The 26,551-nt window shown below is 61.2% G+C and overlaps 1 protein-coding gene across 7 annotated transcripts in view; it reads right to left on the bottom strand.

The window, feature by feature from the left end:
* TNRC18 (trinucleotide repeat containing 18) overlaps positions 1-26,551 on the bottom strand; it is a 75,375-nt gene that overhangs the window by 11,157 nt on the left and 37,667 nt on the right. For 6 of the 7 annotated variants that reach the window (XM_053925954.1, XM_053925957.1, XM_053925958.1 and 3 more), the window contains 13 exons: positions 24,063-24,238; positions 23,409-23,545; positions 23,071-23,199; positions 21,245-21,416; positions 19,504-19,864; positions 16,137-16,412; positions 11,681-11,932; positions 7,519-7,949; positions 3,831-3,983; positions 3,231-3,372; positions 1,726-1,843; positions 1,217-1,292; positions 1,013-1,121 (listed from right to left, as the gene is read on the bottom strand). In XM_053925954.1, coding sequence (XP_053781929.1) covers positions 1,013-1,121; positions 1,217-1,292; positions 1,726-1,843; positions 3,231-3,372; positions 3,831-3,983; positions 7,519-7,949; positions 11,681-11,932; positions 16,137-16,412; positions 19,504-19,864; positions 21,245-21,416; positions 23,071-23,199; positions 23,409-23,545; positions 24,063-24,238 — 2,532 coding nt within the window. The remainder of the gene's footprint in view (positions 1-1,012; positions 1,122-1,216; positions 1,293-1,725; positions 1,844-3,230; positions 3,373-3,830; positions 3,984-7,518; positions 7,950-11,680; positions 11,933-16,136; positions 16,413-19,503; positions 19,865-21,244; positions 21,417-23,070; positions 23,200-23,408; positions 23,546-24,062; positions 24,239-26,551) is intronic. The other variant, XM_053925959.1, reaches the window with a different exon arrangement.

Here is a 26,551-nt window from a genome sequence, read left to right as displayed (position 1 = left end):
CCAACTATCACTACGAACGAGGGCAGAGGAGAGATTTCAGACGTGCACATGCTTGAGAAATTTACCCCCCCCCACCCCCGCGACTCTTTTCTCAGAAAGGGATGGCAAAATGCTCCACTACAGCGAGGGAATGAGGCGAGGAGCAGGAGGACACAGGGTGCGGCAGAGGAGAGGAAGGAACGCTCAGAAGCATGCCGGGAAGAAGTCCCGAGAGCGACACCGTGATGCAGGCCTGGAGAGCAGCGGCCCACGTGGTTCAGGGGACAGAAAGCTCCGGGAGATATGAATGAAGGGGAACGTTTGCACAGTAACAGGACTTCCTGCCCAGCACCGCCTCCATCGTCTGGGTGTGTACGGGTGTCAGCTAGCCAAAGGGTGGACGGTGTTTGGCACCTTTTTTGTTTGGGGTTTTTGGTTTGTTTTTGACGTTAACAACCATCCATACCCCCCATCTCCTGGTACGCAGGTTTTGCAAGAGCCAAGGGGTGCACCCTTTGAGTGTCTGCCGTCCGTACACCTTCCGGGGTGCCTGTTACTTCTGTCTGCCTGGTCTCCCCTCTCTCACCCTGCTGACAACATCCCAGCTCTCCTGGGAAAGCCACCTTCCCACCTCTCTCTGGCCCTGTGTCAAATGAGGAAGCCAACCTCACTCACTGGCTTCAGGGACAAGCACAGGACCCAGGCCACCCCAGGACTTATATGGGAAAAGTGACATGTTCTCTGATGGTAGGATTTAAGATGGTGAAATACAGTCCCCAAGGCGCTGGGCGTGACACAGCACAGATGACAGCCCTGATGACAGCAGGCACCCAGACCCGAGAGCCTGAGTCCTGATGCCCGAGGGATCAGGGCCTGGGGCTGACCCTCCTACAGGCCTGTAAGTGCTCAGCCGCACGAACTGATAAAATGCTTTGTGAATAAGGCACTCAGAGCCAGGTTTCAGGGACAAAAGGAACCCATACTGACACATCAGGCAATGGGAACGGGGGTGCCGGGGAGGGGAGCCTCCCACCTCGGACCACGGTGCCCGGGTAGAGGCAGCGGTACTGCTGGCTCCAATAGGCTGCAATCCTGGTCCCTTGCGGCAAAAAGCGCGTCGAGGCCGGCCTCACGTCGATGATCTGAAAAGGCCAAGGACTGAGCACCAGGTGGTGACCAGGACCGGCCCAGCGCAGCCCATCCACTTCCCCTCCCCCCCTCCTCCCCCTCCCCTCACCGCCTCCTGGAGCAGCTGTTCTAGGCAGTAGATGTGGGGCCGGTTTCCGCGTTCACCCTCCACAACCACTCGGTATCTGCAAGGCCAGGGCAAGAGTGGAGTGGTCTGGCAGAGACCAGGGCCCCCCCACATGGACCTCTGCCCCCAGCACCCCTGGCCCCACCTGCGCCAGCCCCCAGACCCCTGAGACAGGACATCAGAACTGGAGGGTTTGCTGACTTGCTGTATAAACTTGGGGCCAAGTCTCTCCCCTGTACAGCTAGGGGTTGCAGGTCCAAGAGAGGCCAGCACGCTCTCTCCTGGACCCCCTGCTGAGTCCCAGCACCCCTCAGAGAGGACCATCCCCGTGCAAGGCAGACAAAATTCACCCTGTCTTGCAGGGGGAAGCTGCTCAGAGAGGGAAAGCCACCTGCCCCAGAGGCCCAGCAAGGCGCCCAGGACGCAGGGCTGGGCGAGGGCCTTTCGGCTCTGAGCCTGGTGCACCCCCACGGCCACCTGGCCCCACTCACATGTCTGGTGAGTGCACGGTCTGCACGTGCCCGGCGTACAGGAGCTTGTCGTCCATGGGGATGAGCACGCGCAGGCCGTCTTTCAGCTCGTCCTTGTCGATGATGCAGGAGCGCGGGGCTGCGGGCGGGGCAGTGAGGCAGGCTGTGGCCCTCCCTCCCACCTCCCTCCTCCCAGGCCAGCCCCGCACATGTGCCACACACACAGGTGCCCAGGCAGGCCATGTGCAGAGGCACGCACACGTGCACCAGTGTGCACACGTGGGGGTCCACACCTGCAAAGACCCCAGGTGGGCATGAACCAGGTGGCAGCCTACACATGCTGCCCCTCCCCCACGCCAAAGCCACCAACCTCTGAGCCCTGCAGGAGGCTTAGGGTCATCAGCCCCCACCACTGCCCCCTCAGCCACACCCCTGGGACCTGCCACCCTAGAATGCTGTTTGTTCTGGTGGAAACCACCCCCACGGCCAAACTCCCCCCTCGAAGACCGTGAGAGGTCTCGTCCACCTGCACTCTCCTTCCCAAGCCCCCAGCACGTGGCCATGAGAACACGGCTGGCCAGCCCCCAGTCCATCCCAGGTTGTGGGAGCAAGGCCAGCTGCGGTCGGCCCTGCCCCCGCCCACCCCCGCCATTAAGGCCACGTGGCTGTTTGTTACACAGCATAGCTGACGGATACACTCCTGACGGGGTGAAGAAAGCTCCTCAGGGCTGGCCCAGACCCTCCTCTCGCTCCACACTGCTCCCCAGGTCGACCCACATCCTCCGTCTCCCTCTGAGCTCTACACCCCCGGGGTCCCAGTGCCTACTGACGCCACTTCCTTGGGGTGTGCTCCAGGCACCCCAAACTGCAGTCTGCAGAGCCCGTCACCTGGCCTGCCCTTGCTCCCCTCTGCGATGCGTCTTGGGGACAGCTGTGCCAACACCAGTCTGCGACCCTCCCTTCTCCTCACCTGCTCACACAGCCCGTCTACTCCCCGCCTAACGTGCTCAAACCCAGCCCATCTCCCTCCCTGCTGCCCCACAGCAGCCCCGCCGCCCCTCGCCTGGGTCCTGGCTACAGCCCCCCATCTGACTCGCTGCCCCCCTTGGGGCCCCTGCAGAGCTCTCTACAGGGCAGTCGGAGAGCTGTCTTCAAAACCACTCTGACCACACTGCTCCTACTGACACCCTCTGACGGCCTCTCCTTCCCTTCGGGCGAGACCCAGACTCCGCACCAAGGCCCACGAGAGTCAGGGGGACTGCCTCTACCTCCTCCCAGCCCCAGGCCACACTCACACTCATGACTTACCAAGCCAGAGCCCACTGACCTTCTGTTGGGTCACCCCAGAGGCTACGCCCATCCGCCCTCAGGGCCTTTGCACCTGCTGTCCCCTGTCACCCCACCCTCCCTGCCCCTACTCAGTCTCTGCCCCCATAGGACACGGTAACCTCCTAGGGGAACTTCCTGCACACACACTCCCTGCCGCCGTTCCATTCCCGGGCCCACAGAGCATCACCGGCACTCACCTGGAGTCGGCGGCCGCTCCACGGCTCCGCCACGCGGCAGGTGCTCATCCTCGGAGAAGCTCGAGTCCTGGTTGGGTTCAAAATCCTCCTCGGCAGCCATGCTCTCCATCAGCTTGCTCACCGCGCCCCCCTTCCCCCGGTTCTGGGGACAGAGCATGGCGGACGGGTGGCTTAGGGTAGGGCACGAATGTCCTGCCCGGTGAGACCCTCCCGGGAACCGCACGGTCAATCAGGGCGCAGTGGCGTCTGCCAGGCGCACAGTGTGGGTCCCGGCTGGGCTCAGCCCGGACGCCAGAGGGAGGACAAAACGGGCCGCTGCCCACCAGGCCAGGGTCTGCGCTGCTCGGTGGCGAGTGCTCAGCACTGCCCTAAGGCTCATCAGCAAGGCAGGTGTCTTGGTTCCCACCCTGGAGAAACTGAGGCAGCGTCTGCAGCCACACGCAATGGGTCTGAGGAGAGACAGCCTGGCCTGCGGGGGCTAGCCTGCGCTGGGGACGGGCATGCCCCGGCACGCCCCATCTGTCTACCAATGCACCCAAGCCTAGGGGATCCCCAGGGGATCCCCAGGGAAACAACCCAGCTGGGCACAGCAAGCCTCACCTCCTTCTTCACCTCCTTCCCTTTGCCCTTGGCCTTGCTCCTCTTGGCGGAGGCCGGGGAGCTGGTGTGAGGGGCCCGGGCGTCGGGGGGCAGGACAGGTGCACGGGGCGGGGGCAGTGCGGCTCCGGATCCTGCCTCCTTCCCCTTCTTCTTCTGGGGAGAAAGCAACAAGCGTGCCATCAGGGCGGGAGGGCCCCAGCCTCCCCTCCCCGCGAGGACTTTCGGTTCTGATCTGCGTTGTTCCGTTACTACTGTACAGAGCGGGGCTGAAGTAGGGTTACAGTTGCGAGTACACGAAACACAGAGTTCCTTCCTGTGTTATTTACTAATGTGTTACTTTCTATAGGAGCAACTGTAAAGCTACTTTTGCCTCACGCGGCACGTTGCTTGTTTAAAGGACACAACACCGAGGTGTGCACGAAGCACGTCTGTGCGTTGAGTCCTTTTCCAACGATCCTGTCGAAGCGGAGGTCGCTGGAGCCCCTCCCGGCCATGTGGTGTGCCCTTCCGGAACCTTCCACAAGCACAGACACCCATGGGAACCTGACGGCTGTGCAGACACCCTTGTGCACAGCCTTTTTTTAAACACAGTGCTTTGTTTTTTAACGCAGATGGGAATTTACCAAAAGTTCCACTTTGCAACCCCCCCACCGGGACGTCTGATAAGCATCTGCCTCGTTTTGTTTTGACAGCTGCCAACGGCCACGATGCAGGGCTCCGCAGTTCAACCACCCGTAGCGGCGCCTCCGGTTTCCCGCTCTCGCAAACGATGCCTGAGATGTGCTCGCGGCGGCGGCACGCACGCTGAAAGCGGACGGTACAGAGGGGGTCCGTGCGGCCCCTGCGCCAGGAGACAGGCGAGCTCGCGGGCACGTTCCTGCCCGGAGCAGCTAGGAGCTCTCCGCGGCTACCTCAGTCTCTCCCAGGTGGCGTGTGGTGAGGCCCACTGCCCCTGAGGAGAGGGCAAGTGCCACACTATCCCAGCTCAATGCACCCCCACCCCGCCCCCTGCTGGGGAAACAGGGCTGCACCCCCTCCAGGGGGACTGGAAACGGTCCGGGGCACAGGGACCGTGCATGGCTTCACCTATGAGGAGCACAGAACCGGGAATAGCCCAGACGTCAGCCACCAGTTTCAGAGGCGCTGGTGCCTCCGGAGATGCAACTCCAGCAGCACTCCAGCTGCAGAGAGGCGCAGAGGGGAGGGGCCTCCACCTGCTGCCCGAGACCCGAGACCCGAGACCCGAGACCCGAGACCCGAGACCCGAGACCCGAGACCCGGGACTTGGGGGCAAGGGTCGCTTTGTACTTTTTAAGAGACACGCCCACAACTACATGACCAAATCCAAGGGACTGGAGCAGGTGGAAAGTAAGAAACAGAAAGAGATAATGCGGGAGAATATTACCATGACAACAGCAGATGAGTGAAGCGCAAACAGCATCAGAAGGGGCAGGAGAGGGAACAGCAGAGGGACAACAGGTGTCCAGTTCAACCCCCACTCTGGGGGGAAACACGCAAGTGCCCGTGCGCACGCACGTTGTACTTTTTGCGTCTAATGAACGTTCTAACCCTGTGCATACTCCTGACATCGGAAGGCACGGGCGGGCGGGGGGGGGGGGGGGGGGGGGGGCGGCGGCGACGGCAAAAGTGTGCCGCTCTTCCTCTTCTTTACCTTCCAATCACTGCCCTCATCGGGTGGCCACTCTCTCCCGCTTCCGGGAGCCTTGCTATTTTCTGAAATAAGGAAAGCACCCCCGTGTGACCGGGCTGGACACACAGCAGGGGCGTCCGCTGCTGCAGCGACCGACTGTCGTCGCCACGGCCAGGAGGGTCGATGGTGCTGGAGAACGAAAGCTTCGGGCTGGCCAGACAGGGGGGTCTTACTCAGACATGTAGAAATAGTGATTTTAAAAAGGTAAAATGAAAGCCCAGCATATGGGAACGCACAAGATATAATGCCAAGTCTAACACACAGGATTCTTTGAACAACAATAAAATAACTGAAAAATTGAAAAACAAAACAAAACAGGAATCAAAGCGTATCTCTGAAAAATGTCAGCAGTGGCCGTCCCTGGGGGACGGGACGGGGCGTCTGATTCCTCCTCCTGTTGGCAATTAGGCTGTTCTGCTCCCGTCCCTTCTCTTGCTGTGTCCCCGGGAAGCTCAGGTTGGGTGAGCCCTGCTCCTCCCCACCAGCGGGGCCGCCCAGGGGAAGGCCCAAGAGGTCGCAGCCCAGGCTCTGATGCTCAGTAGCTGCTGTGACTCTGCGCAGTTTCCAGGGCCACCTGTCAAGTGCCGATCCTGTGAGTGACCTGCCGCTCGCGATGACGTGAGAAGCAGACACCAGGTCTCCGCCCCCGGCGCCTACACTGAGCTCCTGGGTCGTGGAGCCCCTTTTGTTCCCAGGAGGCGATTCCCTGTCCTCTGGGGACAGCAGCAGGGCTGGGGACGGAGGGCCATGATCGATCGTGTCCATGTGACGAAGCCTCCATAAAGCCCCCCAGCCATGTGCTCTGGCGCGCTTCTGGTTGTGAACACAGGAAATGGGGGGGGGGGGGGTGGCGGGCCGGGCAGCCCTGGTCCTTCCCCAGACCGGGCCCCATGCATCTCGTCCATGGGCTGTTCCCCAGTCGTGTCCCTCACAAGAGCCCGGTGAGTGTGAGCACAGCGTCTCCCCGAATTTATGCTTCGTCCTAGTGAGTCATCAAGCCTCAGGTTGTGGGAACCCCTATTTGTAGCCTGCTGGTCTGCAGTTACAGGCAGCCTTGGACTTGCAACTGGTACCTGAAGTGGGGGCAGACTGGCGGGACTGAGCCCCCCGCCCGTGGGGGTGGCACTGGCTCAGGCGGTAGGTGTGAGAAGTGTTGGCAGGGCCCGAAACACGTTTTCCTTCAGCAGGAAATTGAGCACACGTGGAAAAGTGTCCAGACCGTGCCTGGACCCCACCCACCGTGGGCCCCTGCCACTACTCGCCGTTATTCATCACCTCAGTGCCTTCCCTCCACGGCCCACAGGAGCCTCCACAGGAGCCTCCACAGGAGCGGCGGTGGCGGTCACGACGAAGGAAGCAAGGCGCCAGCACTAATGGAGGTGCCCGTGGCTGACACTTGGGTGTGGCCCCTTCCTCATTATCACCCACTATCAGGAAGCCAGCGCAGAGTCCCATCCCTTTTCGTGACTTTCTCTAGAAGGTCATTGTCATTCAGGTTTACCCTCCACCAGGGAGGAGGAGAGGGGAGGCCTGGGGCAGGGCCACCATCGAGAGCCGGCCGCCAGGTCCGACCGGCACGCGGTCGTGAACAGTGCATGTGCGTGGCCTGGGCGCCCACGGGGGAGCTCGGGCCTCTGGGAGCGTGGGTGGGAAAGAGAAAGCCCCTGTCTGTTCTCGCCAGCCTCTGAAGAAACGAGCTTCTCCTGCCAGCGTGAGTACAGCACAAACCACAACCAGACCAGCGGTCCTGTGGCTGTGTCACCAACAGAAATCACTGTCACGTGGCGCGTGACAGTCACCACAAAGGCCTTAGGTATCACTTGGGCTCCTGCTGGCACCTGCTAGGCCGCCCCGGGCCCGATCGGACTGAGGGGTGGAAGCGGCGGCACAAAGGGAGTCTGCACCACCTGCAGCGGACACGGGGGCCACCTCCCGAGGCTGGAACACCAAGGCCCCACCCCCGCGCCACGCCCCTACCTTCCTGGGGTCCTTCCTGTCCTTGGCACGGCCGGCGTCCTTGCGCGGGCTCATCGGGCCGCCCTTGCCGCAGCGGCTGGGCTTGGCGACCACGGGCGCAGCGCTGCTGGGCGCCGGGGCTGCCGCAGAGGCGTCGTGCAGGAAGATGCGCTCGCTGCGCCGCCGCGTCCACAGGTCGTCGTCGCTGGCCTCGGGCCCCGCCTCGAAGCCAGGCTCCTTGGGGCCCCGCAGCCTGCGGGCCTTGCGCCCCTTCTCTGCCACCAGCTTGGCCTTGTCGGGGCTGGTGGGGCCGGGGCCACGGGCGCCGGGCACGGGCGTGGCCAGGGAGGGGCCGGGCTCCCCCAGGCCCTTCTTGGGCCGCAGCAGCCCAGCAGGTGACCGCTTCCGCACCTTGACCTCACTCTCCGAGTCGGTGTACTCGAACTCTGTGCCTGGACGTGAGGGGAGGGAGGTGGCTGTGGACAGGGGCTCACGGGGCCCCCACCTCCCACAGCCCAGCTGTCCTGGCAAGCAGCCCGAGGCCACAGCCCCATCCCCCCTCCAAGGGACCGCTCTGCCCACGGGAGGCTTCTCTGCAATTCCTGGGGCGGGAACCTGAGGCCCAGAGGAGGGGGACGCCCCGGCCACGCGCCTGTGAGTGGCAGGTCCCGCCCGGCCCCACTCTTGTCCCCACGCTGCCCGGCCGCCCAGACCACTCTGTCCCCCTCCTGCGAGCCCCACGGGAACCCCAGAAGCCGGGAAAGGTGAGTGGGGAGGGCCACTCAGGGAGGCAGGTGGGAAAGCCCAGGCAAAATCCCCGAGCCTGGAGGGGCCTCTCCGCTGCTTCCTGGTGCCACCTCTCAGAGCTGGGCGGTCCCTGGCACCCAGTCCCCTCAACAGGAGGTGGACCTCACCTGAACCCACACCACCCTGAGGCTCGGCCTCGCCGGTCCCTCTGCCCGAGCACAGCGCTCCCCAACCTCTGAGGAGGCCCGCTCAGCGTCCTGGAGCGCCCTCTGCGCACACCCCATCACGGTAGGCAGGCAGCATCCACGGGGCTCCCATCCCCCAGCGAACGGGTCCCTGAGTTCTCCTGCAGCCCCCAAGGTCGTGCTGCTCAGGATCTGGCCCAGAGCTGGTGGCCAGGGAACAGGGTACAGGAGCATTAAGGTGTGTTCCTCCTCCAGGCAGGTCCCGGGGACAAGGTGTCTGTACAGCCCCCGAGAGCTGGCATCACCCCAGAGGAGGACTTACCATGGGTCCCACAGCACAGGGACCGAGAAGCCAGGGCCAAGGCCCAGGCCTGCTGACCCCGGGGCAGCCGGCAGCCGGCAGCCTGCAGGGGGCCACACTCCACAGCTAGGAGAGGTACAGCCGCAGTACAGGGAAAGGCGGAGGGCCTGGGCACACTCTGTGGGAAGGAGCCACTTGCAAAAAGCTTAACGATCCCCTTAATTAATCTTTTGTTAACCGACTTCCCGCTGCACAGGGAGGCAGCTGGGAGCTTTCACGGCTGATTATAGAGTGTGGACCATAAAACACAGGCGTGGGAGTGGTGCTCCAGCAGGGGAGCAGACGCCACCTGCTGAGACCTCCTGGAAGAAAGCCGCCAGGGACCCCAGAAGCACGGGGCACACTGCCGGGCCGAGTGGGCACAGGGAGCTGGCACACACTTAGGGAGACCAGAGCGGCGCAGGAGGACCGGGGGTCGGAGGATCAACCCCTCTGGGACCAGAAGGGACAGCACGTGTGGCCTGGGACAGGGGCGGAGGTCTCCTCCGCAGGGCTGCTGGGGAGACAGGCAGGAAGCTGGGAGGACGCACTGAGTCCTCAAGGCCACACGGTGCGCGGGGCTGGAGTAGGACCGCGTACTGACTCCACCCAGCATCCTGGGCTCCTGCCTCCTCCCCGACAATAGGGCAGCAAAGGAGAAAGAGGCGGGCAGAAAAATTAAAAAGGGTAAAACACAAGGAGATTGAAAGCCAGAGGGCGAAGAAGACAGACGAGGCAAACAGTGGTCAGAAGAGGCCCGAGGCGGCCACCCCAGCCTCAGACAGAGAGGCTTTAAGACAAAAGTTGTTACTTTACACAAAGCAGGACCTTGTACAACAGTAACACGGTCCGCCCGTTAGAAGGACGTAATCATAAACATACGTGAATACAATGCAGAAACATATGAAAAGGACCATACATCACAACCATGCGGAATTCATCCCAGGAAGGCAAGGCTGGTTCAACACACCAAACACACGTGTGATACACCCTCCCTACTAACCGAGGACAGGGCCTAAGCCACGTGACCACCTCCGGAGACTGGCTACTGGGAAGGCGCCAGCTCGTCCCAACTCGGTCTGCAGCGCCAGTGCGCCCCAGTCACGGCCTCGGGAGGTGACCGAGTGGACAGTGACAGCCTAACTCTACAGTCTACCTGGAGGCAGAAGGCCCAGAAGAGCCACCTACGTTGAGGCAGAGGAACGAACGGGAGGACAGACCCGGCCCGACTTCAAGGCCACTGCCGCGCCCCGGCGGCCAGGGCAGTGACGGTTGGCAAAAGGACAGACAGGCAGATCAGGAACGGAATTGGGAGCCCGGAAACAGACTCAAACAACGGTCAGGGAGCTCTGACAAGGGGGCGAGGCCAGCCTCTTCCACAAACGGTGCTGGACGTCGCCATTAAACCAGAGCAGCAGCAGCAACAACAAAACCCGAGACACAGGTCTTCCTCCCTAAACAAGAGCTACCTCAGAGTGCATCGCAGACCTCAACGTAAAGCGCAAAACTGCAGCCCTTCGAGGAAACGGCACAGGAGAAAATCCAGATGGCTTGGGGTTTGGCAGGAAGTTTTAAAAACACCACCTAACGCAAACCTTGAAAGAATGAACCGATGAACTAGACCTCACGAAAATGAAAAATTTCGTCTTTGCAAAAACGCTGGCAAGAGAACGAAAGAAGACTGGGAGAAAATGTCTTCAAAAGATACAACCGATAAAGGACTGTAAAGAACTCCTGAAACTCTGCCCTGGCTGCTGTGGCTCAGTGCACTGAGCACGGGCTGCAAACCAAGGGGCCGCGGGTTCGATTCCCAGTCAGGGCACATGCCACGGTTGCGGGCCAGGTCCCCAGGAGGAGGTGCACCAGAGGTAACCACACACTGATGTTTCTCTCCTTCATTCTCCCTCTCTTCTCCTTCCCTTCCCCTCTCTAAAAACAAATAAATAAAATCTTAAAAAAAAAAATTAGAACTCTTAACACTCAACATTAAGAAAATATATCCTGATTTAAAAATGGGCAAAGAACCTTAAAGAGACGCTTCCAGGAAGACACACAGATGGTAAACAGGCACACGAAAAGCTCAGTGTCCGTCATCGGGAAAACGCAAACTACAACCGCGGAGTACTATGGCGCACCTGTGAGAACGGCCAAATCCCAAACCCTAGCCCCGCGGGCCGGCGAGAATGTGGTCACCGGGAATTCTCAGTCGCTGCTGGAAGGAATGCAGAAGGGGCCGCCGCTTTGGAAGGGAGTTGGAGGGCTTCTTACAAAACTAACAAAACTAAGCACGCTCTTACTGCACCTTACCACACGATCCAGCAACCACACTCCCGTTTACCCAAAGGAGCTGACAAATGAGCTGGAAACTGACTGCCCACAGCACCTGTACACGGAACCTGTACACGGCAGCTCTCTTCCTAACGACGCAACTCGGACGTCCCCAGCACCCATGGGTGAGGGGTAAAGGAACTGGGGTCCATCCAGACCGTGGAACGTTTTCGAGCACAGAAAGGAGACAGGCTCTCAGGCCAGCAGAGCACCTCCGCCCCCCGTGGCCCTTCTTCAGCCCCAGCCCCAGGCTGCATGCACTGCGTGGCCCATTCCCTCCGCCCACACTCTGCTCCATGTGGGTGTACTCGGCCAGCTCCCACATCTCTCCTGGGCCAGGAATGGACGCTTTGACTCCCCCAGCTGAGTCACAGCCCCCCAACCCTGGGTGCGGACCTGAGGTCCCTCTGCATCTGAAAACCGCCCGACATGGAGAACCTAAAGGGGGTGGGTCAGGCCATGTTGGACTGAAGGTCACTCTGCACAGCCTGGAGGCCCCTCCGTGGGAACAGCAGGCCCCGGCCCACATGCCCAGCCCTCTGCTCTGGCTCCCGGCTCAGGTGGCACACCAGCCTGGACTCACCCATCAGGCTCTGTCGTTCCTCCTTCTTCCGGGCCTTCTGCTTGGCCTCCAGCTGCACCACCGACAGGGACGGCCCCACTGTGGGGCTGGGGAGGGCGCTGGCTGCAAAGCGCGCCAGCAGGCCCAGCCCGCTCTCCTCCAGACCTGGAGACAGGTCCCGCTCCCGGGCCCCCAGCCTGTAGCTGCCTACGGCCTCGTCCTCTTCTTGCTCCAGCTTCTCCTCCTCATCCTCCTCCTCCTCGGAGCTTTCATCTGGCATGCAGAAAACAGGGGGGAGTCAGAGCTTCACCTGGGCTTGGGCCACCCCCGCCGCCCCCCACTCGGCCGGAGCGCCAGCCTAGCTCCTCACTCCTCACCGGCTGGGGGTGGGTCCAGAACTAGCCCGCGAGTCCCCCCAATGGCCCAGTGCCCCATCAAAGCGAGCCCAAGCCGTGGGACTCCCGGAAAGCCCAGAGTGGGCAGCGGCTTTGGGGCCGGAGGGGTTTCTGTCAGGGGAACACCAACATGCACCTGTGCGGCGGGGGGGGACACACGGACAAGACTGGAGACGGCTCTCTCCACGGTCTCACACGCACACACACACGCCCCGACGTACAACGAGAAGGCTGAGGAAGGAGGCAGGAGAGAAGAGAGGAAAGAGAAGGCAGAGGGAGGGAGTGGAGGGACAGGAAAGGGCCTGGGGGCTCAGGCTGGGGTTGCGGGCACGGGCGCCTGGCGCAGTTTGGGCAGCTAGAGGCCTGGGGGCGGGCGGCAGGAGAAGGTGGAGCCTGGTCTCTTGAGGGTGGGGATACCCGCAGTAGGCTCTAAGGTGCAAGGCTGGCTCACAGTACCACCCCCTCTGGAGCGCTTGGGGCAACTCCCTGGCCCTCTCGGAGCCCCTCTTTTCTCATCTGCAGCACAGAGCGACCCTCCAGGCCCACCCCAGCTACAGAGGATGCAAGCAGGACTGCACCTTGGTAGGAGAAAGCGCTCTGCAGGCGCAGAGAACTAGACATTCACAGAGCCTCCCTGTCCTGCAAAAAAGGAGCGGCTGGCTGTGCGGCTGGACTGCAGTGAGCGAGCGGGTAGGGTGCAGGCCGCCGACTCTGCCCTGGGTGCCCAGGACCCAGGAGGTTCGAGCGCTCAGAGAGCAAGACTCGAACCCGAGGCTGGCCGGCTGGCCTGTGCCCACAGTCTAGTCGGTGACTGGACACGCCTCTCCACAGGGCCTGACCCTATCCGATCAGCGGGACAGAGGCAGGGCGAGTGGCGGGGAGGCCCCCGCTGCCACACGGGAACCTGCACTGAGGGTTGGGCTAGAGACATGAGCTTGCTCTGACCTCCCCAGGCGCACCTAACCGGGGCAGGCAGGTGGCCAGGACTCCAGGGCCAAGGATCCCCCGAGGGACACCAGCCCATAGGTGCCCGTCCACCCAGAGCACAAGGAGTGTTGACAGGCTCCGGGGGCTTGTTGGCCAAGGCCAGACCGGGCGAGGCTCGAGGCAGAAGCGGTGTCTGGGGTGGGGACAGTAGGTGCTTGGCCAGCTCCACATTTTCCTGCCAACGCCCCAGGGCCCCTGCTTGTTTGAATGCAACCGGTGGCTGCATGGGGCGGCCCTGGGGTGCCGACAAGGGCAGAGGTTCTCTGCCCACCCAGGGGTCAGTGTTTGCTGAGTGACCCCTGGCTGCGGGAAGCATAAGGATGCTCCGAAGGGGGTGGAGAGAGGAAGGAGGAAGAGGGAGGGCGGTTAGGGGTGAGGAGAGGAGGCCGGCGCGCCGAGCGATGGATGAAGCGGGATGGAGGCCAGCGGGCAGGCGGGCGGCAGGCAGGCAGTGCACACTTGCGGTCCGTTCACACTGCGGACGTCACACGGTCTGTCTCCGCCCCAGTGGGCCACAGCGGCAAAGCAGGCTAAGTGTAGGCAGACTTTCGACAGCGCCTGGGTCCCCCACATCAGGCCCCCGGGGGTGGTGGGCGGGGGCTGGCTGGGCTGGGGCCCGGGGTTGGGCAGTGGCCAGCCTTCCCTTCTCCAGACAGCCTTCCTGGAGCTGCTCAGGTGTGGAGACTCGGAACCCTCCCCCACCCAGAGGGGGTCTCCCCTGCAGGGGCGGGTGGGGGGGTAGCTGCCTCTAGCCTTCTGGGGGCCGAAACGCCTGCGTCAGATCCTAGAACGCCAGAAGCAGCCCCACCCCAGCGCCCCGAGACGCAGGAGTGTTTGGAAGGCAAAAGCCAAAACAAGGGTGTACCTGCCACAAAACATCATCGTCTCTCAGGACCCTTCCGCCTCCCGCTCCGAGCCTGACGAGCCTGCCCCGGCTGCTTCCCGCGGTGGCCAGTGACCAGGTCTGCAGGGCAGGGGGAGCAGGGGGCTGGCAGGAAAGCCACTTGGAGCTGTCCACACCTGAGACAACGGAGTTGGCCAAGGGCAAGGGGGGAAAAAGTCCCGACAAAGAAACCCAGGGAAATGGAGGGGAACTTTTTTTTATTAAAAATCTCCTGGCCGTAACGTGGTGCGGTTTTGCAAAATCCTACCAGTAAACGCCAAAGCGACCCGCTGCTGCCATAGCCGATGGGGGCAGCCCCGAGGAGGGAGGGGCAGGGGGACAGGAGGAAAAGGGTGTGCCTACCTACGGACCAACGAGCCGGGCTGGACCCCAGCTCAGTGACCCGCGGCGCCGTCTGCCCTACTCCCAGCCTTCGCTTTGCGTCCGGGTGCAGCGTGAGAGCGAATGCAAGAGACCAAAACAGACATTCAAAGCATCATGGGTAGGGGTCAAGGGTGAAGGTATGGTCAAGCTGCTGGGGGGAGAAAGCAGACACACTGGAAAAGCCAAGCCAGTTAGGTGTTTTAGTACCAGACGTCAGTGCGGCCCTATTACCCAAGCATCCCTGCGGAGGCCTGACTGAGGGGCCTGCCTGCAGTGGGCACCCCCCCTCACCCCTGCGCTCCCTTAGCTGGGCTCTGACCTCTGTCCAGCCCTAGTCTGAGGGTCCCTGCAGCAAATGGCCCCTTGCTAGATTTGGGGGACTGCCTGCTTCTTTACGGGGTCTGAGCTGAGGCAGGGGAGCCCCAAATTTGGAAGCTGGCATCCTGGCTTTAAGGGGAAACGGGGAAGTGTGTTGGGGGGAGGAGGCATGGGAGTCCAGGCCGGGGGTGGGGGTGGAGGGGCAGCAAACCAGCAAGACGGGTCCGCGAGGGCCTAGGATGGAGGCCGCCTCGGGAAACCAGGCTGGCTAGCCTTCTGCCCAGGAGAACGTGAGCTCCACGGGCACCTGGCTCCCTGCTATACCCTCTGCTGGTCACCCAAAATGAATCTGGGCCATGAGGACAGGAGGCGTGGGAGGGAGAAGGCGGACCAGGAACGCGTGAGCCGGGCTTGGACCGGGCAGCGAGCAGCTCCAGGGGCCCAGCCAGTGAAGCGGGCCCTACGTGCCCGAGCCTCACTCAGGGAGGGTCGGGGTCCTAGCTCTGTCGCCCATAGGCTGCCGCCCAGGGCCTGGGATCCCTGTAGGGGTCCACCCAGAAGCAAAGCTTCAGCCAGGGCAAGAAACCATTCAGAGCCTGCCAGCCAGAGGTCACTGACCCCGCCCCTCCGTAGCAGACGGGGAGGCCTGGGCCGAGCTGCGAGCAGCCGGGCTCCTGGACTCAAGGGCCAGTGCTCCCTCCAAAGCCCTGTGCTCAGCCCCTCACTTCCAGGTGATTTTGACCCTGCACTGCCTACACGCCCCCTCCAGGCAGAAACGTGTGTTAGCAAACAAGGGTTTGTCAATGTGTTCGAGGCACTGGTGCATAGGAACAGAGCTTTGGGAAAACAAAAGACAAACAAGCAGCTAAAAAAAAAAAAAGATGATGCTGGAGGTGGAAGCAGTGGACTCGGAACCTGAAACATGACCCGCATGCCGGCAGCTCCCAGGGAGGTTTGAGTAACAGAGAAAAGCAGCGCTCTGTCCCACCCCCCCAGGGAGGGGGGGACGGAGGAGGGAAGCGGCACCCTAACGGTCTAAGTCAGGACACAGCAAGAGAGACAAGGCACACGGGTTTAGTTAAAAATGAACTCGATATATTTAATAAAGCTTGGTATTACCAAAATTGCAGTACAAACATCAAGTCACACGCCCACACGACAGAATTCCATTTACAAAACGTCCCTGGGGAGGCCCCTGCCGAGACCCCCACCCCGGACTGCGGCCTAGGGGACAGAGGCGGCGAGAACGGGGTGGGGCGGAGGGGGCAGCGGAGGGAGGTGAAGACGAGAATCAGTCCGTATAAAAGCTCAAAAAGAGCTAGCGCGGTATTATCACAACGATACAGGTACAAATACACCCGGATAAGAGGCTGATACGGCAGGCTACGCTGCCAAGAACCGCGACGGCCGCCATGCGGTGCCATCGCCCTGCACCCTGGTCCTCTCGCTCGCGCTCACTCACTCTCTCACTATGAGACACGGAAGGGGGGGTGTGTTTGGAGCTAGTAACCTTGGTCAAGGGAGTCCTCCGAAGAGTCGCTGAAGGAGGAGCGGGCCTCGACCTCTTGAAGCAGCAAACAGAACGGCTGCTTCCTGCCCGCAGCCGGCTTGGGCTTCAGAGTCCGGGCGGCCGCCAGGCCCCTCTTGGGCAGCTTGGGGCCTCCGGCCGGCTTGCTGTTCTTTGCCACTGCGCCACACAGGACAGGAGATGTCCGTCTGGAGCCGGAGGGGCCTTGGGCAGACCACTCATCCCTCAGGAAGTCTTCCTCCTCCTCTGAGTCCGTATCTGCAGTCAAAGTAGTTTTTAGTAAGGTGAGTCACCAGGTGGGGGGCTGCTGTCTGTCTTATTGTGTGGCTGTGAGTGCGCCCTGGCTCGGAACAGACAGGTCCACGTGCCTGCTGGCCCCCAAACAAGCGGCCAGGGCTCTCCTCTTACCTGGGAGGCCCCCGGGCCCTCTCCAGGCTGGTGGCTGCCAGCAGCACCCCCAACACAGTCACCTCCGCGCACAGCCTTCCAGGCCCTGGAGGAGGGAGTCCCACTGGCAGGAAGGCCTCTCCCCTGGCTGGGGAGGGAGGTCACCACTGGGCCGTCTGCCCCACAGGACTACACCCGGCCCGGGGGAGGGACGAGGCTCAGGAGAAGAAGAGCTCAAGCTCTTCTCCCCCAAAATACCAGCTTCGGCAGCGCACGAGCACTCCTCCTTCCAACACAGCACTTGGAGGGAAACAGCCCAAGGCAGGTGATGCCACAACTCTCTGTACGAGGAGCCGGTGACCGGCACACTGCCACTGGCTTCCCACAAGTCTCAGCCTCACGGCACCGGCCAGGCCTAGGTTCTCAGGCTTCCCAGGGGAGGGTCACCCAGCTCTGAGGGGACTGTCAGGTGGGCACAGCTCTGGTCCCTTGCAAACAACCCACTCCAAACATACACTGTTTTGATCCGTCTTACACGGGGGCTGTCAAGCAAGATTTCACTGGAATAAAGGGCTCCCACAGCCAAAGCCTAATCCCCGAATCTGGTAAAATCTACTTGGAACACGCTGGACCAGTGCGGGCTACAGCTCTGCCCGCGACCGCGGTCTCCAAGGCCAAGAGAAGCCCCGAGCGGGGGTTCCCTCTGGCGGCCGCCTCCAATAACTACGCTTTCCACGCCCACCGAGACCCTGCCTGCAGACGGCCTGGCAATTCTAGACAAGGACAAGGACAAGCCCAGCCGGGCCACTGCCCGACCCCCAGCTACAGCTCTCCCTCCCATGTACTCCATCCCAAACTGGAGACACCCACAGGAGACAATGAACTACTTGGCTTCCTGCCAAGAACCACCAGGCACACCACCCAACCCCCGCCACCCCCAAAAGTAAAGAAGCTGCTCTCCCTGCCCACCTCCTGCCAGGACAGCACCGTTCCACTAGAACACACCCTTGACCTTTGTGAGTGGGCATGTCTAGGACCTCACCGGTGCAACACTAACCCACCTCCCCCCTGGGACAGTGGTATTGTAGACAAAAACCTAACAGGGTTAAACCTCAACGTGGCTTCGCGCACGTGCACCGACCCACCACCTTGGACTCGCCCGCCCAGACCACCCCCAGACTGCAGGGACCAAGCTGACCTCTGGCCTCTCACTGCATCACATTCACGTGGAAGTGGGGGGAGAAGGAGATTCCTGCACTCCTCAGGCAAGCAGCCAGGTCACATCCGTCACTACCCTGCCTCACAAGATCAAGGGAGCTGCAGCCCTCCTCACAGCCTCTTCGTTGTTCCGAAACCAGCAGAGGCAGAAAGCAGGGGAAGCCCTTCTGTCTGCCTTCAGAGCTACCAGTCTCTGAAAGTGGCATGGATCCTGGGCAGTGCTGTCTGCTCCACACCCGTCCGAATCGAGGGACCACAGAAACTATGCCACTCCAGTCTGCCCCCCGCTCCTCTGAGAACCAGCCCTGGACACCCACTAGTCCTAGGCAACCAAAGACACATGACAAACAGAACAAACGGCAGCAACACCTCGTGCACGGTGCCCCATCCAGCTCTTCGCTGATGTGAGCTCACTGAAGGCTCACGGCAGCCCTGCGAGACAGGCGATCTTAACTCCCAAGTCCATAACAACGCCATCTTCTTTCCTTAAGAAGGCACGCTTCGCCCTGGCTGGTGTGGCTCAGTGGATTGACCACTGGCCTGCGAACCAAATGGTCGCTGGTTCGATTCCCAGTCAGGGCACATGCCTGGGTTGCGGGGCCAGGTCCCCAGTAGGGGGCACTTGAGAAGCAACCACAAATTCATGTTTCTCTCCCCCTCTTTCTCCCTCCCTTCCCCTCTCCTTAAAAGTAAATAAAATTTTAGAAAAAGAGAAAGAAAACAGTTATAACATTGAAAGTGTCCGTTTTTGCTCTTGACGTGAAACTCCCCAGCCTCCCCCAGTGCCCCAGGCAGAGCCAACCAGAAGCCCAGACTCAGAAACGCAGACAGTCACCAATGGAAAGACCCTCCACCCCAGCCGCATCCTGACACTTCCCGAATAGACCCCACTGACCAGCACCAGACGCCAAGGGAGCCCCTCCCAGCCTTTCTGTAGTGGCCACACCCCTAGCCCCCGTCCATCCTGGGCATCAAGTATTCTGCCCACAAGCAGTGACGCCTGTTGCATCTGCCACAGGGCAGATCGAGCCACTGGAGACCATGAAGAGCCGCAGGAGCTGAAACCAGGCTGTGCGGCTCAGGAAACCTTGTCCCGAGCTCCCTGTGAAGGAGCTCCAGTTAATGAACTAAATTCAGCCCCAGGGCTCCACAGCCCCCTGCGGCCAGCGGCGACGATCCCGGGCGGCACACAGGCCATGTCTACTGGGGCTGAAGTCCTGGGCCAGATCACGGCCCGGCCCAGCACGGTCAACCTCACCCGGCCTCAGCATGCAACCTAAAGAACAAAATGGGGGGCTGCCTAAAAGGCTGTCACCAAGACAAAGCGAAATGCTGCCCGAATAATTCGGTGCCCAGCACGGAGAGCGCTCATTAGATGCTCTTACCAACATTTGACCCAAGGGAGGAGGGCCGCCTCCGGCTGGGTAGGCGACATCCTCTCTATGATCCTCAAAAGTGGCCACTCTAGGCAGGGCCGTCAAAAACTCGGTGGCACAAGGCCTCCACACTGACGGTTTCCAACGAAGTGAGCACAAGAGGGCAGTCGGACTTCCGCCCCCACCACCAATCACCTGCGCCCATCCAATATGGCGCCGGCCAATGCCAGCACTTCCGCCCCAGGCGGACCCACTTCCGGCCTGGAGCCGGTGCAAGACAGGAGAGACTTCAGAGCGCCCAAGACAGAGACGCGAATAAGAGAAGAAAGAAGTAGCGGCCTGGAGGCAGCACGGCCTCGGCTACTTACTGTAGGAGTAGCTGCTCACTTCCGAGGCGAACGGGGAGTGGGCCAACTTGGGGGGGCCTCTGGCCTTGAAGCCCGCCTCCATCTTCCTGGCTTTGGCGGCCCGTTTGTGTTTACCATCTCGGGAGGCTTTCAGAGACAGGCTGAGGCCTTTGGCCAGCGCCTTCCGGTCCTTGCCCAGCAGGCTGTCATAAGGCGTCAAGTACCTGCCGCAGCCCCCGCCCGGCTTGGATTTCCCCCCAGAACTGTCCGAAAACTTGAAGGGGGACTTCAGCTTGTCCTGCTTGGTGAGGGAGAGGGCCTTGTCCAGCTTGCTCGCCAGCTGCTCCTGGTCGCTGGCCATCTTCTTCTTCTTAATCTTTAGCTGGAGAGGGAAGTCCCGGGTTAGGTCATTGGACCAGGCCAGGCAGTGGGGCTCAGAGGAAAAGCTCTGAGGAGCCTGAATCCTCCTCCCTGCCTCAGTGACTTCCGACAAACTGCTCAACTGCTCCTAGCGTCCCTCTGTAAAAGGGGGACACCTGTGTATGGGCACCAGAAGGTCGCCCTGCAGATGAACCCTGATATGGCACACAGACCACTTATCCAACCGCTGTTACTGCGGTGACAAAGATCGCCGGCACAAGATCTCCACCCTGGCCCTCCGTGGTGCTGTCTGGTGCCTCCCAGGGAAGCACTTTAAGTAAACAGTGCTGCCAATGACCCGGAGAAGCCAGCTGGACCAAGGGAGGAGCAGGCAACTGAGATCCGACACCCAGATCAGACAGAGCCTGGCTGATCTGCTTATCTCAGCCACCTCCAGCCACCGATGAAGAGGCCTAAATCGGCCCATCCAACCACAGGGACCGAAGCTGCCAAGAAAATGCCTGGAGTGTGCCTTGGATGCCAAAGCAGAAAGATTAGCGATTTCAAAGATTAAATCGCTGCTTTCCCTCTCGTCAGCTGTAACCATTTGTTGTGGAAGTGAAATGTGCAGTTTCGAAGCCACTAATGCCCCTCATTTGAACATTTTATCTCGATTTTCTTTAATCAGGTAACACTTCACAAAGAGAAAAAAGTTGGGATAATGTCATTTCAGCAACAAAGTGTGCTTCACAGTTTGAGAGGAAAAGGGACCCAGTGTACAAACTGGCCTCTCCCCTGCCACTGGGCCCTGATGTGACTACTTTCCCCTGATGCTCACAGCAACCAAAACAGCCCCTTCGCACAGAGCTTTACGAGGAGGGGAGAGAAGGTATGTCAGTACGTAGAGATGAGGGCTTTAAGTGGATGATTTCAATGCTCTACAGAAATAAGGAAAAATCAGAGCTGGCTCTCACCCCATTACCTCTGGAGAATTCACAGAGGGAATTACAATGGCATCGAGCCCTCATTTCTCAGAACTACAGAATGGTGAAGCTGCTCGTTAAACAGTTACACTGTTAAACAACAGTGCAATTGCACTCTGTTCAAAACCTGCAGTCTTGTCTTCTTGGCTTCAGCAAAGGGTCATGCAGCACACAGGGGAGGTGGCTTTCAGTCTGAGCTCTGCCTGCGGCTCTGTTCCTCTGCTAAGTGGCTGAGCTCCTCTGGGCCATCGTTCCCCTCCTCTGTTCAGTAGGGCAGGTGGGACAAAGTAAGGCAACCGTCTCTACAGTTTCTGTGCAGCAGCAGGGCCAACAGACCAGCAAAGGGAGTGTGAACTCCATCATCCCCTCCAGAACTTTGGCCCGAGCCAGGGACACACCTGGAAGGCGGGGTTACTGACCTGACTCATGAAGTCTGACGGGGCGTCATGCTCGTCCCAAGGCTGGTTCCTCCCCCTAGCTTTCCCCGTTCCAACGGGGGCTTCGTGCTCCTCCTCAGGCCCCTTGTGTCTCTTCCTCATCCCCGCTCCCAGCTCGTAGGCATCCGAGGTCAGCAGGGGCTTGCTGCTCAGCCTGCAACCAGAGGCACGGCTGGTCAGCACCCTGTCCAGGCAGGACCCAAGGGCCCAGGGTCCACCCTCGTGGCCCTGAATGGTGGGCTCTGGATGTCGAAGCACAGCGACGAGTCTGGGGAGTCGGAGCCTGTGAAACTATGGTGTTGGGATTCTGGGATATTTGTGAATGAGGCAGAATGCAAGTTTAATGGGAAGGAAGGAAAACTCTGGGGCAGCATCCTCTGCTGGCCTCCTCCTCTCTCCCACGGCCCTCCATACACGCTCACACTCACAGCTTTGCATGGTCAGACGCCTCTTTACCAAAACGTGCCAAGAACAAGGATCAGAAATGCCAAGGAAATCCACCAGCATGGGAGGGTGACTGAATCAAATGCTTCTCTGAAGAAAGAGCCACGGCCAGTCTGCAGACCTCTGGGGGTGTACACAGCCGGGACGTGGTCCCACTGAAGGCTTCTCGTGGCTCCTCTAAGCTAAACCCTCACCAGTAATAATAACAAAACCAGCTTTTACCGGGTGCTTACTATTTGTCTCCTTCCGTGTTAGTGCTTTCCATTTGAGCCACGAAGCAATGCTACTGAAACGATTCTTCATAGCTGAGGAGTCTGACTGCGGCTTGTAAAAGCTAACACCTGGCCCAAGGTTACAACCAGGGCTGGAGCTGGGACTCAAAAGCAGGAAGTGCAACCTCCTCCAGGGTCCACACTCCTAACCAGCGGGCCTGCGTGCCCTAGCCAGCCCTGGCTCCCTTCTCCAGGAGCCGCTTCCCCTAACCCCCGTGGCTTGTGATGGCGTACTTCTTCCTCTCCACCCTCTCCTCAGTCCGAACATCCAAGGACAATAAATGCGAGCTGTGGGGGCCCATGGGGCTGTCTTCTCCTTAGAAGACCTGTGGCAGCCCCCGGACTCTCCCGTGCCTTTTGAAGACATCCCCTGGCCCCCTCTGCCTCCTCAAGCCAAGCACCGGGCCACCTAGCGTCACCTGCACGGATGTAGGAGGCTGAGGCGCAGTCCACCCCATCCCTTCATGGGCCCCGTTCAGAGCACACTGCTCCCAACACCCAGAGAAAACCACAGCACCTTTCCTGTCCCCGCCCGGCCTGGAGGAAGTTCTCATTCCAGCCAGCATTCAAGACCTCCAGAGGGGCCACGCCTAACTTCTGCTGCCACTCAAGGAACTTGTCCCCGAAGGAGATGGCCCCAGGTCACAGGGAGCAGGCTCAGGCACGATGACCCAGCAGGTCAAGCCAGGCGGACCGGAATGCCACTGTCCAGCACGCAGGGAACCAAGTATCCAGCACAGAGTGGGAGCCCACCCCACCAGACGGGCAGCTCAGCGGGCCCTCCACAGGGAGAGATGCGTGGAGGAGTGCAGGAGCCGACTCCTCCCTGTGGAGGAAGCAGGCTTGGCAGGACGACGGGTGAAATGAGCACTTGGGTGGCCCGCCCGCTCGGTCCTGGCTGGGTGAGCCTGCCTGTCTGATCCGCCACTCGCCTGGTTCACCCTCCGGGCTCCCTGAGAGCTACCAAACCGGGTGGGTCAGAGCACAAGGGACTCGAGGTCCCCAGCGCCCAGACGCAGGCCCTGCGCGGGCCTGTGCTCCTCCCCTCCGGGCTCTGTGCCAGTTCCCGACCCACCGAGGGGCCAGCCTTACTTTCCGCTACTGTTGCGGCTCTTCCCTCTCTTGCGGGGGGGCGACAGGGCGCTCAGGGCGTGGGTCCGTTTCCGCGGCCTGCCAGGGCCTCTGCGTGCCAAGCTTCTATGGGGATCCTCGCGCCTGTCCCTTAAAAAGAATCACACGCTTGGCTGTGAACTGAGGGGTGGGGGGGCACGGAGAAGAGACACACGATGCGCCCACATCACTCGGGTCCTCGCACACCTCTGCCGGCCTACCACAGCGGACCTACTGAGCGCCAGCGCCTACAGAGCCAACGACGGGGCACCCGGCCAGGGCCGGGCTGGGCCGCGGGACGGGCCGGGGCGTGCACTCACTCGGACTCGCGGCGCCTCTGCAGCTTCACCAGCTCCCGCTGCTTCTCCTTGTATCGCCGCTGCACCTCGGCCAGCCGCATGCGGAAGTCCAGCTCCACAGCGTCCATGTTCTCCAGGGACGACTTCATGGCGAGCATCTGTGGGGAGAGAGGCGGTGAGGACGCTGATGCCCACCTGCCCCCGCCACCCTCCCGGGCGCTGGCCAGCCAGGGGATGGCGAGGCTTCACCGCCAAGACCCGGCGCCCAGCTCGTACCCCACTTCTGCCACTACTAGCTGTGGCGTCAGGCACAACACAGACACCTTGTCACATGACAGGGACCAGGAGCCCCACTGCCCTCGAACTCTCTCTCGCAGGTGCAGGCCCAGAGAGGCCGCCACTGCCCACGGCCCGCCCCCGGGAGTAAGGGCACAGCCAGGTCTACTCTTCCCGGCCCATCACGCTGCTGCCCGTGGCACACACCTGGACGTGTACCAAAGAGGTAAACTGAGACCCGGAAAAAAGAAACGACTTCTCCGGGGACGCCCAGCAAGTCAGTGGTGGGAGCTGGATTCAGACCAGGCCCTTTTAACTCCGAAGCCAGCCACAGGGGGCCGTCTCCACCCCCACCGCACAGGCCACAGGCAGGAAAACCCGGGGCCCAGAACACCTCACCCGCTCCTCCTTCTTCTGCATCCAGCTGTACTTCTTGTTGGGGTTCAGCTCCCGAGGAAGCCGCAGGCTCTTGAGTGGGTCCACGAAGGGGCTGTCCAGCACCTCCTTCAGCATGTGGCTGCTGGCGGCCAGCAGGCTCTCCAGGGAGGGCCGTACAGCTGCACCCCGCTCTGCACCTGCAGACAGGAGGCAGGTGAGCTACCCGCCTTGCCTGTGCTCCCTGGGGACAGGACTGCCTGGCACTGCAGCCAACCCCCAGGACTCCCGACGGGAGGAGAAGCCCAGATTAACGTGCACTTTAATTTAGTGTTTCCTCTGTGACATAACGTATGGTCAGCCTTTGTGACCATTCCACGCGTCCCTCTCCTCCCAGTGTACCCAGTGTGCACAGGGGTTAGGGAACTGGCACCCTAATTATGCAGCAGGATCAGAGCCTCCCAGCCTGGGCGCTCCTTCTGTTTCAGGTGGCTGCTGCCTCCACCCTGGGGCGCTGTCCCAGCTCCTTCGAAGATGCTCAGCCGCGTCCTGCCTTTACCCACTAGGTGTCAGTAGTGCTCACCACAAGCCAAGTCCCTGCCCTCGGACAATCCCCGGTGTGGCCCTCCGTCCTGATGGAAGCTGAGGAAGCCACATGGTGAACCCTGTCAGCCCCCACGGGTGCCACCAGGGTGAAGCGCGTGGCCCACCTGCAGGGACGCCCGTGGAACACGCTGCAAGGCCCCGATAAGATACTGAGTTGGGGGATAAGGCTGCTCCAGGACAGAAGAGGGGGCCAAGGCAGGGCTTTGTCACCTCCTTCACCCTCCCACACCCTGGTCTTGCTGGGGCTCTCGGGACCGACAGCCCACAGCAGCCTGGACAACTCTGGCGCCAGCTGCTACAGGGTGACTTGTGCCCCCACAAAAGCCACACATTGAAGTCTGAACCCCAGGACCTTAGAACCTGACCTTATTTGGAGTTAGTCCTGAAAAATGTGATCAAGTTAAAGTGAAGTCCTCGGGATGGCCCTAATTCAATAGGACTGCGTCCTTGTAAGAAGAGAACAGCACGCAGCCACGCAGAGAGACGACCACGTGAAGACACAGGGAGAAGACGGCCGTCTGCCCGCCCAGGAGAGCAGCCTCGGAGAAACCAGCCCCGCCCACACCCAGGTCGGGGACTTCCAGCCTCCAGGACCGGGAGATGCCAGCCCTGTGGATTCGCTAAGGCGAATCCAGTGACCCGGGACCAGAAGCCAGATCTGTACCAGAACCCCAAAGGACCAGGGTCAGTCGCAGAGGCTGAAGGCTAGCAGGAGGATGGGATGGATGGCCAACGCACCAACCCCACCCCTTGCCCCGTTCCCTCCAGGTGGGTGGCTGAGGGAAAGCTGCACCTGCTTGCGCCCAGGGCCATTCGCCACCCAGCCCGGGAGGGAAACCGGAGGGACTGGTGCTCAGCACCCCATCCTGGCCGCAGGGAAGAGGGAGCCAACAGGGTCACGCCCCCCACCCCCACCCCTGCCTGCAGGCGCACTTTCCAGCCCCAGAGCTGCAGGGCCACACCCCCATGCTCTGCACTAAATGGAATCTCAGAGGTCAGTGCCCAAACCAACAAACCAATAGCTGGTTTCTCCCAAAACCTGCCCACACACTTCCCCAGCTCAAAAACAGGCCCAACCCTTGGATCGTCCCTCCACACCCACATCCAGCCTGTCCTCAGGGTCTGCTGGCTCCGCCTTAGCCTGCTCCTCCCCCACCCTGGGCCTGGGCGGGCCTCAATGGGGTCCCGTCCCCTCCCCGGGGTCTCCCTGTCCCCACAGCCCCGACACCCACCCTGTGTAAGTCTGACCCTATCACTCCAGCTCAAGACCAGCTTTAAGAGAAAGCCCCCGGGACGGCCCCCACCCCGCAGATCTCCCCGCCACCGCTCTCCCCTCCCACCCCGCTCCTACCCCTGGCCTCTCCGCTCTTGTTCCAGCGTGCCAGTGCCAGACACTGTCACCTCAGGGCCCTTGCACTTGCTGTTCTTCCAGCCCAAATGGCTTTCCTAGAACCAACTTCCTCAGGCACCCGCGGTCAAGAGGGGCTTCCCTGGCCACCATCCCTCCCTGCCCCCGAGCCCACCCTGCCCACCCCTGCCCTGTGCCCATCCCAGTGTCTGCTCCCACCACCTGTCACCGCCAGGCGTCACTGAGGGCCTCACAGCCAAACTGTGCCGGGACGCAGCAGGGACTCACTAAGTACTTGTCGAATGAGGGTAGGTGCGGCCCCAAACAGAAAATTAGGAGGAGGGTGCAAAGGGACAAAGGTGGGCAGCAGCCCCCTAACTGGGGGACCCTTCCTCAGCCCCCTTTACCCAGGCGCCCCGGGGCCTCTGCGGTCCCCCCAGGAAAAAACACACCAGTTGGTAGGATCAAGAGGGTTTGTTCTGTCCTCTGAAAAAGTGGTTTTCTTATCCCAAGTCACGTGAACGAAAGAAAAGCAGCAACGAGTTTCAGGAAAACAGCC

The sequence above is a fragment of the Desmodus rotundus genome, chromosome 6 (assembly GCF_022682495.2).
Source record: "Desmodus rotundus isolate HL8 chromosome 6, HLdesRot8A.1, whole genome shotgun sequence".
Classification (NCBI taxonomy): domain Eukaryota; kingdom Metazoa; phylum Chordata; class Mammalia; order Chiroptera; family Phyllostomidae; genus Desmodus; species Desmodus rotundus.
This window is presented reverse-complemented; position numbering and strand designations above follow the sequence as displayed.